Source organism: Trachemys scripta, chromosome 17, assembly GCF_013100865.1.
Source record: "Trachemys scripta elegans isolate TJP31775 chromosome 17, CAS_Tse_1.0, whole genome shotgun sequence".
NCBI lineage: Eukaryota > Metazoa > Chordata > Testudines > Emydidae > Trachemys > Trachemys scripta.
The window spans coordinates 2,141,104-2,153,941 of record NC_048314.1 but is presented as its reverse complement, the minus strand read 5'-3'; the positions used below and the strand labels follow the sequence as shown (position 1 = coordinate 2,153,941).

General features: G+C 48.9%; 1 protein-coding gene across 1 annotated transcript; it reads right to left on the bottom strand.

The window, feature by feature from the left end:
* Positions 1-1,433: 1,433 nt before the first annotated feature.
* On the bottom strand, positions 1,434-11,012 carry RNF224 (ring finger protein 224). The gene is made up of 2 exons (XM_034752008.1): positions 10,903-11,012; positions 1,434-1,941 (listed from the first exon to the last, which is right to left on the bottom strand). The coding sequence occupies exons 1-2, from the start codon at positions 11,010-11,012 to the stop codon at positions 1,434-1,436; spliced, it is 618 nt and encodes a 205-aa protein (XP_034607899.1).
* Positions 11,013-12,838: the final 1,826 nt, after the last annotated feature.

Sequence of the window (12,838 nt, the reverse complement as noted above, 5' to 3'; positions counted from 1 at the left end):
ATGACATCTGTTTGTTACCTCCCCTTGTTCCTGATATCTTGGATAAAACATCCCTATTTATTATTTTGTCAAACCATCTTATCTTGTACTAGATTGGGGTGTATCCGTACTAGCTGGAATGTATTTACATACATATCTAGTGCTGAGTACACTAGCAACAACTTTGCCAAGTTCATGTACTGGCCAGGGAACTTGTGAGCATCTGCATTAATACATGGCCTGACTTGGGTTCTCAGCCTTTGGTTCAGGCTTAGATATTGCACCAGGCCCAGTGCTCCAGGCTCGCTCTCTCTACTACATTCCCCTGTTTTTTGTATTTTTATGGGGAGGATGTTTACCCAAAGCCAGTGACAGATGTAGCCTCCTGTTTCAATGGGTGCACTCCTCTCCCATTGCCATCTCCTCCTCTCCCTGACCACCCACAGAGGCAACCTCTGCCCTGGCACAGCAACCCTAACCTCAGCCCTGCCCCACACTCTCCCCGAAGTGGCAGCTCCTATCCTGTGGACCTGGGCCCCGCTCCCCACTCCAGGCATTGCGACCTGGCACACAGGGTTGCAGTGACGCTCAGGTTTGGCCCACCCTTCCTCCTGGAGGGACGGACAGGCCAAATTTTAGTGGCAAGTGAACCGGTGATCTGAGCCACAGCTCCCAGAGTGGGGAGCTGGGCCCAGCCCTACAGGACAGGAGGCGCTGCTGAGGGGGGGTCTGTGGGTGCAATTGCACCCATGAACCTCTACTATAGAAGCCCTTGCCCAAAGCCCTGGCAGGCCAACCAGCAGGGTGGAGGTTCAGATATCATCTTCCCCAGGAGAGTAGGGGCAGGTTCACCGACCCCTTGATAATGTACACAGAGCTTCCCCAGGCAGACCGAGAATGACGAGGGTCCAGAAGGGAGCAAGGGCCCCCATGTGATGATCTAGGTGGCTGAGAGGACTGCGGGCCCCGGCCCAGGGAGATAACAGGGCTTGATACCCTCCCCCATCAGGAATGACAAAACAAACAGCCAGGGGCTGCAGTGGGACCATGCTGGGGGAGCTGTAAACCCTACAGACAGTTCAGGCAGTAGGACATGCTGCCCGGGTGTGGCCTGAGAGGAGTGCCCGGACTCTGTGAGGGGTGGCTGCCTGGGTGTGGCCTGAGAGGAGTGCCCGGACTCTGTGAGGGTTGGCTGCCTGGGTGTGGCCTGAGAGGAGTGCCCGCACTCTGTGAGGGGTGGCTGCCTGGGTGTGGCCTGAGAGGAGTGCCCGCACTCTGTGAGGGGTGGCTGCCCGGGTGTGGTCTGAGAGGAGTGCCCGCACTCTGTGAGGGGTGGCTCAGAGACCCAGTCTGGTCCTACCTGCAATCGCTCTCTGCCCAGCCAAGTTAGGGATTCTCGTCACACCTTCCAAACTTGGCAACCCATCCCCAGCCTGGCCCTGGGAACAGCCTACTTAGCTCTCAAAGTCAGCCATAGCCCCGCAGCACAGGCACCGTCCGCAGCAGCGGCTTCGGGGGAACTGCGGCTGGGGCACCGTCTCCTGGCAGAGCCCCAAAGGCTGCTGTGTGACCGGCTTCTCTTTGGAGGACACTTTGAAGGCTGAGTTGGCCTCGGGCCTGCCAGCCGCCCGGGGCTGCTCCTTCTCAGACTTCACCGCTAGGAACACTGCCAGGTCCAGGTCGAGCATGGTGACGCCTCCGCGGGGCGTAGGCGTGCTCTGGCGGCACTGCGGGCAGGGGATCCACCGCTGCTCATTGGCTATGGCATCGAGGCGCTTGATGCAGGCCTGGCAGAAGGTGTGGCCGCAGTAGAGCCGGCGCGGGAGCCTGCTGGACAGGTTGTAGGAGGAATAGCAGATGATGCAGTCGATCTTATGGCTCCCTCGGCTTGGAGGGAGGGAATCAGCCTCGGATCCAGGCTCCGCGTCCTCTGCGCCGTTCCTGCCCAGGGTCTGAGACATACTGGGGAGGGGCAGGAGAGAGGGGCCCGTCAGACACCTGGAAAAGGGCTTCAGGCTGCAGAGAGCGGCCTGTGCACAGGTGCAGCAGCTGTGATGGGCTCAGGGCAGTGAAGGGCCCGAAGCCAGGCTGCCTCCCTGAGGGGCCACGCAAACAATGGAGTGGGGGAGAAAAACAGCTGCCTCAGGGCAGAATTTGCCAGCCCATCACATGGGAAATCCAAGGCAGACAGGGCGAAGAACACAGGCCTTGTGGCCAGGGTGCGCGGGTGGTGGGAGGTGTCCCAGCAGGGGAGAAGCATGTGCATGGAGGAGAAGAGGGGCACCCAAGGGCAGAGCAGCATGTGGGGGGGAAGGACACAAGTGCTAGGGGCTGGTAGGGGCTGAGCAGCCATCTCTGGGGGAAAGCAAGGCCAGATGGGGGGGAACAGGAGGAGAGGTGCAGCTGAGGGAGCAGAAATGGGAGGGGAGGGGAGGGGTCGAGTGAGGGGAAGCAAATGAAAAGGAATCCCATTCAATGACATCACATGAAGGCAGACAACTAAATATTGACAAATTTAATAAGTGCTTGTATACAAATGCCAGAAGTCTAAATACTAGGATGGGTCAAATTGAGTGCCTGGTATTGCTATAACAGGCATTGTAGAAATTTGGTGGAATGATGATAATCGATGGGACATGGTAATACCAGGGCACAAAATACATAGGAATGACAGAGTAGGTCACACTGGTGGGGGAGGGGCACTCACACTGGTGGGGGAGGGGCACTATATGCGAAAGAAAGCATAGAATCAAATATAGTAAAAATCTTAAATGAATCAAATCACTATGGACAGAAATTCCATGCTTGAATAACAAGAGGATAGCAGTAGAGAAACACTGTCAACCAACTGATCATGATGGTGACTGAAGTGCTCAGAGAGATTCGTGAGGCTACAAAGTCAGAAAGCCCAATAATGATGGGGGATATCCCCATATTGACTGGGAACATGTCACCTCAGGGTGGGATAAAAGGATAAAAATTGTAGACACCATTAATGACTGCTTCTTGGATCACCTAGTTCTGGAACCCACAAGGGGAGAGGAAATTCTTGATTTTGTCATAAGTGGCACATAGGTTCTTGTCCAGAAGGTGAACATGGCTGAACCGCTCGGTAATAGTGACCATAATGTAATTAAATTTAACATTTTTGTAGTGGGGAAAATACCAAAGAAACCCACCACAGTAACATTTTACTTCAAAAAGGGGAATGACACAAAAATGGGAAGCTAGTTAAACAGAAATTAAAAAGAACAGTTACAAGATGAGCAAGGTACATAGAAACAATGCCACATGGTGAAACAAGAGAGAAAAAGATGCAGTTAGAGGCAAAAAGATCTTTTTTAAAAATTGGAAGTCACATCTACCGGAGAAAATAGAAAGGAGCATAAACTCTGGCAAATCAAGTGTGAAAGTATAATTAGGCAGGCCAAAAAATAATTTGAAGTGTACCTAGCAAAAGGTACAAAAACTGACAGCAAAAAAAAATGTAAGTACATCAGAAGCAGGAAGCCTACCCAACAATCAGTGCGGCCACTGGACAAAGGAGCACTCAAGGATGATAAGGCCATTGTGGAAAAGCGAAATTAATTCTTTGCCTCAGTCGTAACTGCAGAGGATGTGAGGGAGATTCCCACATCTGAGCCGTTCTCTTTAGGTGACAAATCTGAGGAACTCTCCCAGATTGAGGTGTCAGTAGAAGAAGTTTTGGAACAAATTGATAAATTAAACAATAATAAATCACCAGGACCAGCTGGGAGTCACCCAAGAGTTTTGAAGGAACTCAAATACAAAATGGCTGAACTACTAACTGTGGTCTGTAACCTATCATTTAAATCAGCCTCTGTCCCAGATGACTGGAGGATAGCTAATGTAACACCTATTTTTAAAAAAGCTCCAGAGAGGATCCTGGCAATTATAGGCTATTAAGCTTAACTTCAGTACCAGGCAAATTGGTTGAAACTATATTGAAGAACAGAATTATCAGATGAATACGATACGGCTTTTGTAAAGGGAAATCATGCCTGACCAATCTCGTAGAGTTCTATGGGGGTGTCTACAAGCTTGTGTACAAAGGCGATTCAGTGGATATAGGGTATCTCGACTTTCAGGAAGCCTATGACAAAGTCCCTTACCAAAGGCTCTTAAGCAAAGGAAGCTGTCCTGGGATAAGAGGGAAGGTCCTCTCATGGATCAGTAACTGATTAAAAAATAGGAAACAAAGGGTAGGAATAAATGGTCATTTTCACAGTGGAAAGCAGTAAATAGTAAAGTCCGCCAAGGATTTGTGCTGGGACCCATGCTGTTCAACATATTCATAAAGGATCTGGAAAAAGGGGTAAATAGCAAGGTGGCAACATTTGCAGACGATACAAAATTAATCAAGATAGTTAAGTCCAAAGCTGACACCAAAGCATTACAAAGGGATCTCACAAAACTGGGTGACTGAGCAACAAAATAGCAGATGAAATTCAATGTTGATAAATGAAAAGTAATGCTGGAAAAAATAATCCCAACTATACATACAAAATGATCGGATCTAAATTAGCTGCTACTACTCAAGAAAGAGATCTTGGAGTCATCATGGATATTTCTCTGAAAACGTCTGTTCTATGTGCAATGGCAGTCTAAAAAGCTAATAGAATGTTAGGAACCATTAGGAAAAGGATAGATAACAAGACAGAAAATATCATACTGCCATTATATAAACCCATGGTACACCCACACTTTGAACACTGTTGTGACACAGGGCCAGCAAGGGTTATACAACTAGGAGACTAATTGACCCAGATTCAACCTTTAGAGACATATTATTAGATAATGTTTGTGGTTTTATGTGTTTACATATATATTGTTAGAGGTTGACAATGTAACAAAACAGTTCCTGTCTACTGCTGTATTCTGTTAATTCAGAGATCAAAAGAAGATGTTAACATTTAAATGAACTATGAATGTAGTGATATCACTGTCTTAATTTCTCTTGGAAGTCTGTAGCAAACTACCTGCAAATGGCGGGAGATAGGCAATTGCCTTATGTTAATTATGTAGCTAATTACCAATGATGCTTAGGAAATAGGAGGTCTACTTCAAAGCTAGGGTAATTGTCTATTGTTCACCCAACGCCTGCATGCTGTCAAAAGGCTGCCTGGGAACTGTAGGCTCTTGGACCCTGATCCTTTTTATCTCAGATCTGCTTAAGCTTCATCAGGNCCAAAGGATCGGACACATTATCCACCAGGTTAATGAATATCTCAGATTTACCCAAATACACGTGTACAGCCAATTCTTATTAACTAAATGAAGATTTATTAAAAAGAAAAGAGAGAGTATTGATTAAAAGATCATTATACATACAGGTATAAATAGAGTTCTTAGGTCAGTTTCATAGTAGAGATGGTGTGATCTTTAAAGTTGCAAAGAGTCCTTTCCAGAATCAGTTCACCAGATTATAGTCCAATGTCCAAATATCCAATATCAGGGTGATCCAAAATGGAACTGGTATCAGAGGGGTAGCCGTGTTAGTCTGAATCTGTAAAAAGCAACAGAGGTCCTGTGGCACCTTTAAGACTAACAGAGGTATTGGAGCATAAGCTTTCGTGGGTGAATGCCCACTTGCGTCTGATGAAGTGGGCATTCACCCACGAAAGTTTATACTCCAATACCTCTGTTAGTCTTAAAGGTGCCACAGGACCTCTGTTGCTTTTTACAGATTCAGACTAACACGGCTACCCCTCTGATACCAGTTCCATTTTGGATCACCCTGATATTGGATATTTGGACATTGGACTATAATCTGGTGAACTGATTCTGGAAAGGACTCTTTGCAACTTTAAAGATCACACCATCTCTACTATGAAACTGACCTAAGAACTCTATTTATACCTGTATGTATAATGATCTTTTAATCAATACTCTCTCTTTTCTTTTTAATAAATCTTCATTTAGTTAATAAGAATTGGCTGTACACGTGTATTTGGGTAAATCTGAGATATTCATTAACCTGGTGGATAATGTGTCCGATCCTTTGGGATTGTTAGAACTTTTTATATGATGAACAAGATTTTCAGTCATCTTCATCATATTTGACTTGGCTGTCTGAGTGGAAGATGAAAACTGGGTTGTTTTAAGGAAGCTGTGTTTTGGGTAACCAGTAAGGTATTGTAGAAGCTGTTTTGTTGCTGGCTTGGTGACTCTAAGTATTAGAACAACCACCAGTTTTGGGAATGTTCTGCCCCATTCTTTGCAGTTTGCCCTAATTGAGCAATCTCAGTATGGCCCCCCTGGAACCCCGGTCACAACAGTTCTGGTCACCCCATCTTGAAAAAGATATATTGGAATTGGAAAAAGTACAGAGAAGGGCAATAGAAATGCTTAGGGGTATGCTACAGCTTCCATATGAGGAGAAATTAAAAAGACTGGGACTGTTCCGCTTAGAAAAGAGACAACTGAGCAGGGATATCATAAAGTTTTATAAAATCATGGAGAAAGTGACTAGAGAAGTGTTATTTACCCCTTCACATAACACAAGAACCAGAGGTCACCCAATGAAATTAATAGGCAGCAGGTGTAAAACAAATAAAAGGAAGTACTTCTCATAACACACAACTAGATAAGTTGATGGAGGATAGGTCCATTAATGGCTACTAGCCAAGGTGGTCAGTGATACAACCCCATACTCTGGGTGTCCTTAAACCTCTGACTGCCAGAAGCTGGGAGTGGGCGACAGGGGATGGATCACTCAATAATTGCCCTGTTCTGTTTATTCCCTCTGAAGCACCTGGCACTGGCCACTGTCAGAAGACTGGACACTGGGCTAGATGGACTATTGGTCTGACCCAGTCTGGACATTCTTATGTTCTTATGTGAGGGGCACAGGAGAGGCGGCAGCAGGCCGGGCGAGGGAGAAAGGGAGGGGAGATGGGGCCAGGGGAGGGGGAACAGGAGAGGAGGTGGGGTCAGAGTTGGGGGAAGCAAGAGTCTGGGGGAGAGGAAATGGGAGGGGAGGCAGGAGGCTGGGCAAGGGTGGGGTTGTGGGAGGGGAACAGGAGGGGAGGTGGGGCTGTCTGAGGGGGAATGGGAGGCAGGGGCAGCTGGGGAAGGAGGAAATGGACATGAAGGCAGGTGATGGGGAATGGGAGGGGAGACAGGAAACCTGGAGGGAGCCCAGTGAGACATGCTCCCTTTCCTGCTGAGCCCCGGCTGGCCGCTCCTCACTGCCCAGGGGTTTGGGGCACAAATGGAGCCGGGCACTGACTAAAGAAAGGGCCTTGTTTTTGTGACCTCCTGCATGGGATCTGCACCCTCCGGATTCTCACCTTTACAGTACAGCTCGAGGGGGCAAGACGGAGCGAGGGGCTGCCAGCCCCTCTGAGCCCTGCACTAGGCACAGGCCAGGCTAAATCAGGAGCCACCTGACTCTGCCCAGGGCAGAGGCCAGGCATTTGCAGGGCTTGCCTGGCGTGGGGCAGAGAGAGCCATGCAGCTCAGGTTGCCTGGCAGAGCTGTGCAGCCCGGAGCCCTCTGCAGCGGCTGACGACTAGAGTCCGACAGGGAAGGAGAAGGGGTTATGGAGAGGGGGCTCAGCTGAGTGCCCTGTTGTGCCATACCACACTGGGGGGCATTTTGGGGGTGTCTTCTGGGCCTCAGACACGAACCAGTTCCCATCACGCAGTCCAGGAAGGTGACTGCCAGCAGCATGTGGGGTCGCCCTGGTACCCTTCTCCAGCTACATTCCTACCTGTCCCGGTGGCGCTGTCACCTCTGGCAGGGCTCAACAAGGCAGTGCCGGGGGGCTGCAGCCTCTCATGAGGAGCAGTGGGGGGCCCTGGTGTACATGTGGCTCTTCAGGGAGTGTCTTCACGCAGATCGCAGCTGCTGCTCCTCACTCTGGTAATTATCCGGGGTTCACGTTTCAGGGACAGGCGCGCTATTGTATCTGACAGAGGGAAGCCAACCCAGCTAGGTTGGGTTACAAGAGCCCTGGCTAACAATGGCCTCTGAAATCCAATAACACCCTCCCTCTCTGACTTCCTGGGAGGATTTAATACCCGACTCTCCCCTAGCTCAGAGATCTCATTAGCGAAAGCAGCAATTTGTACGATGCCCTGGGTTTCACCCGGGTAAGGAAATGTTTAGAAAATCAGCTTTGCCACATATGAATGCATGATGACTCTGCCCACCCGTCAGATCTTAAGTGCCAGCCGGCAGCCATGGGGGATGTGTTATGCAGCAGGCATGACCCCTGGTAGTTAGCACAGTCAGTGTCAGTGCAGGAGCTTCCCCCAAGCAAGGGGGCCTGTGCTCCAAACAGCCCTACGCTCAGCAGAGCCAGCTCTCGAACATCCGCTCTGTACCGAACGGCTCCAGGAGTCATAGACTATCAGGGTTGGAAGGGACCTCAGGAGGTATCTAGTCCAACCCCCTGCTCAAAGCAGGACCAATCCCCAGACAGATTTTTAACCCAGATCCCTAAGTGGCCCCCTCAAGGACTGAACTCACAACCCTGGATTTAGCAGGCCAATGCTCAAACCACCCTCCCTGTTTGGATATTGCTTAGGAGTCCTGGTCGTACCAAGGAGAACACTCCACGATAGCGTTGCAGCTGGAGACGCCCCCTGGAGGCAGGGGATTGTGTCATTAGACTCAGCGATCTTGGTCATGTGCTGGCCACAAGAATCTTTGGCAACTGGCATAGTGGGTGTGTTGGAATTATGACTATTTTGCAGGGCATTACCACGACATTAATTTAACCATAAATTCCTTTATTAAATCCCAATGCCAAATGGCATTTATACAATTGCTCTAAACATGCCTAGAAAGCCTAAGTAATAAGCCATGTACTACACCCAAACAGTAACAGAACACTGATAAGCATTTGCTCAAGAGACTTACAAACAGGCTAAACCAGGGGCGCTTCGACCCATACTGGTCCAGCCCCAAAGCGGTCAGGCAGGTATTAGCAATGAACTCCTTGAGAGTTCACTTTTGTATACACTTTAACAAACAAGTGATGTCACTGCCAGTTACTGACTGCTGTGAAACACCTGTTTTATGACAGCTCACCCTTATTTCCAGTCTGGATCCAGATAAGATTTACAACCTCATTTCTCCCAAGGCCTTTCCTCCCTGTCTCTCCCTCCTTCTTGCTGACCAAGTTTTCCCTTTGCCCCTGGGTTCACACAGGCCCTACTTTTTGAGATAACGCTGGTATGTGGGGTGGGAAGGGCCATGCTGGCTTATCTTAAGACAGATTCTCTGTGTCTTATTTAAAGCCATCTGCAGTGACCACTCTCAGAGGTCTTCTTTTTAGAACTTCCCTTCATTTCATTAGTTATTCTTTGAACCAGACATTCGCCCTACTTCATTCTTTCTGGCCTTATCACTCATGATTTTCAGGCCTTTCCTTCTACTTGCTAGTCAGGGCCTTGCTATATTTCCTTAACCAAACTTAAGCTAACTCTAATTTGGAAACTCTTCAACCTGTCCCGACTTAAGTCAAAGACCAAAGTCGAAAAGGTGCTAACCACGGAACTTCTATTCGCTGATGCTGCTGCCCTCATAGCCTACGATGAAGATCTATTAAGAACTCATGGACCGCCTTTCAAGTCCTTGTCAGGCATTTGCTCTCACCAACAGCATTAAGAAAACAGTTGTATTAGGACAAAGGGTTCCACAAGATCCTTCAATCACCTTAAATGCCAACCAGCTAGAAGTAGTCCAAAGTTCAGCTATTTAGGTTCTACAGTGGCCACCAACCTCTCACTGGATGAAGAACTAAATGTTCCCATTGGAAAGGCTGCCACCATCTTTAGCAGACTAACTAAAAGAGCCTGGAACAACTCAAAGCCGACCATCAAGACCAAAATGCTAGTTTACCAAGCCTGCATCCTCGGCACTCTTATGTATGGTGGGGAAACATGGACACCTTATGCTCATCAGGAGAAAAGGTTAAACAGTTTCCACCTACGTTGTTTACGCCGCATACTCAACACCAAATGGCAAGATAAAGTCACCAATGCAGAGGTTCTTCAAAGGGCAAATTTACCAAGTGTGACAGCCCTGCTCAAGCAAAGACGATGGCGCTGGCTGGGCCATCTGAGTAGGTTGGAAGACGGACATATACCCAAGGATGTGCTATACAGGGAGCTATCAGAGGGGACATGAACAACAGGACGTCCCAAGCTTCGCTATAAAGCCACAAGCAAGCAAGATATGAAGGAATTTGGAATTGATCCTGACCAATGGGAAATCTTGGCAAGTGATCGTAACAAGTGGTGCCATCGTCTCCATCAGGGTATCAAAGTCCATGACAGGAGCTGTGGGGGATTATTCAAACCAGGAGCTGGGGGAGCCGATGGAGCCCTCAGGGATATGCTAGTGGAAGGCGGTGACACAGCGGGCACTGGGCATCTGAGGGTAATGGGTTGAATAAGAGCAGGGACAGGGGAGGGGGAAATCATAGAGACCCATTCAGGGAAGTAGCCTGGGGCCAGACAAAAGAGAAATAAGCCAGAAATAAAAATTATAAGGGCCAGGTGCTCAGGTGCACCAGAACTCTGCATGGTGCACGGTGGGGCCTGGACAAAGATGGCTGAAGGTCACCTCCCTCCATCCTGGGTTAAGATGGGTTTCAGAGGTCCCCCTTGTAAACCTACAGCAGCCTCGGGGCTATTACGATGGCAGGCATTGCTAGAGAACACCCTGCCTCCATCTCCCCAAGTACGCTCCTGACCCAGCTTCTGTGCCGGGGCTAGGGTGGGGGGTGTGGAGCCAGCTACACTGTCTTTAAGCTACCAGGAGATTCCCTCATATGAGGGGAATCTTCCTCTACCCACTTATGGCAACTTTAAGTCTCCTTTGCCCCCCCCCAGAATGGCACCAAAGGGCTGGAGCCAGAATGGCTGGACACCAGTGTGAGGAACTTACCAGCAGAGCGAGGTGAGCTGGACCATGTGGCGCTGGGACACCACAGATTGCACTAACGCACTCCAGAACCACCCGGCGGAAGTGACGGAGCATTCCGTCAGAAATGGCATGTCCGCAAAATCAATATTTTCCACAGGAAAATAGCTAGTTAAAGGGGAGGGTAATTACCCACTGGAACAATTTACCCAGGGTCATGGTGGGTTCTCCATCACTGGCAATTTCTCAAATCAAGATTGGCTGTTTCTCTTTTCCTGTGAACTTTTTGTTAATTTTTTAAAAATATATGTAAAGAAATAAAACAAACATAACAAACCTCACACAAACGTCTATTGACCCTTTGCTACCTAACATTTGCTATACCTGAAACATTTAATTATAGATATTGGGGATGGCCCAACCATGGCTCACAAGCCGCATGCGGCTCTGTTACACTTCAAGTGCAGCTCGCAAAGCCCTCCACACTCCTCCGTTCTCCGCCTACCAGACTGGGGCGAGGGGAGCTCGGGGCTTCTGCCCAAGCAGAAGGAAGGTGGCATGTTTACGCTGCTAGATATATTTCCACTCCATCTTCATCTCCACATTGAACCTTTCCTTGAACATTGTCAAAGGGAGGCAGGTGTTATGTTCAATAAATTAACTGGTGGTCAGAACCCCAGTCCTAATCCAATCTGGCCAAATGACAGGTTGTCTATGTCTGCTCTACAGCGTTTCCAATTACCTCAGTTAGAGGCCTTGGTTTATAGAACGGGACTGGATGTGTGTTGGTGTCACCCTGCAAGTAGTAACTGTGCCATTACCCAGGGTACAACCTGGACCATTGAACAGTTGTGCTGTTTTTGTTTTATAAAAATTGCAGAACTGCTTGGCTGGAGGGGGCTGTTCACTGGCCTTGCTACAAAAGCTTTTTCTCTCATGTCAGGCCTTTCACACTGTTCGTGTGGTGCCCTGTTAGCAACGGGAGCTGTTATTCCAAACCACTGGTGGGAAACCCGTAGTGAACAGCACATGTATGAGTGGAGTGAGCTGGTCAGCTACTGAGGTAGCCCTGGACAATATGCTCTCCCCTGCAACATGACTGCCTAGCTGGAGTTCCTGCTTCAGGAAAAGTTTGCAGGTATCAGTACCCGGGATGGGGTCAGAACTCGTGAGTGAATCGACAGGATGCTGCGTTAGCTTCCACATGGTGGACACTGTTATGGCTGCATGCAAACACGCAGCCCTCCACACACAGCCTTCCCCCTCCCCACTCCCAGCACACGTCTGGACAAAAATTCAAAGCCCAGTCGTACTTGGGACAAATGATTTTCTCCCCTATGGACTGCGTGGACTGCCTCCAACTGAAATGGACTAGATTTGGAAACGGGACACATTTCTGCAAACACACACACAGAGTTCACTGTTTCCAGGTGGCTCCCTAGACCGGTGAGTGATCACAGAGCGGCAGACTGAAGAGCACAGCAATGTAAGGCCTAAGCAAAAATCTGTGACTTTCCAGTCAAAATCGTCTTTAAAGCTGTTCCTTACTGCTTGAATTTCCCAGTCACCATTATGAACACCACTGGTGGGGCTGGGGGGACTCCTAGGCACTGGGATACGATCCGCTATTAGCAGATACATGTTGCTAGCTGGGGCTTCTCATAACTTTTGCATCAGTTCATAGAGCAGACACCCCTCCCATTACTGTAGCAAGAAACATTCAAATGGAGCCGGCAACGTCATGGGCTCAAGGGCAGCTTCTGTCTCTTCTGTGTCTGCTGCCGGCTCACCAGCGGAGCATCAACCAGCTCCTCAGACAAAAAACCCACAACACCCTCCACCACCCCTGCCCGGACTACAGCTGCCAGGGGAGTTTCCCCTTCACGCTCAGACCCTCCTGCAGGATTCTTCCATGGTCGATGCCACATGGCTTTCTCCCATAGCAAGGAATGAGCAGAAT

Coding starts and splice junctions, on each gene's coding strand:
- RNF224 (XM_034752008.1), bottom strand. CDS start 11,012: ATGCCATTTCTGACGGAATGCTCCGTCACTTCCGCCGGGTGGTTCTGG. Junction 1,942..10,902: donor CAGCTCACCTCGCTCTGCTG/GTAAGTTCCTCA, acceptor GCCCCTCCCCAG/TATGTCTCAGACCCTGGGCA.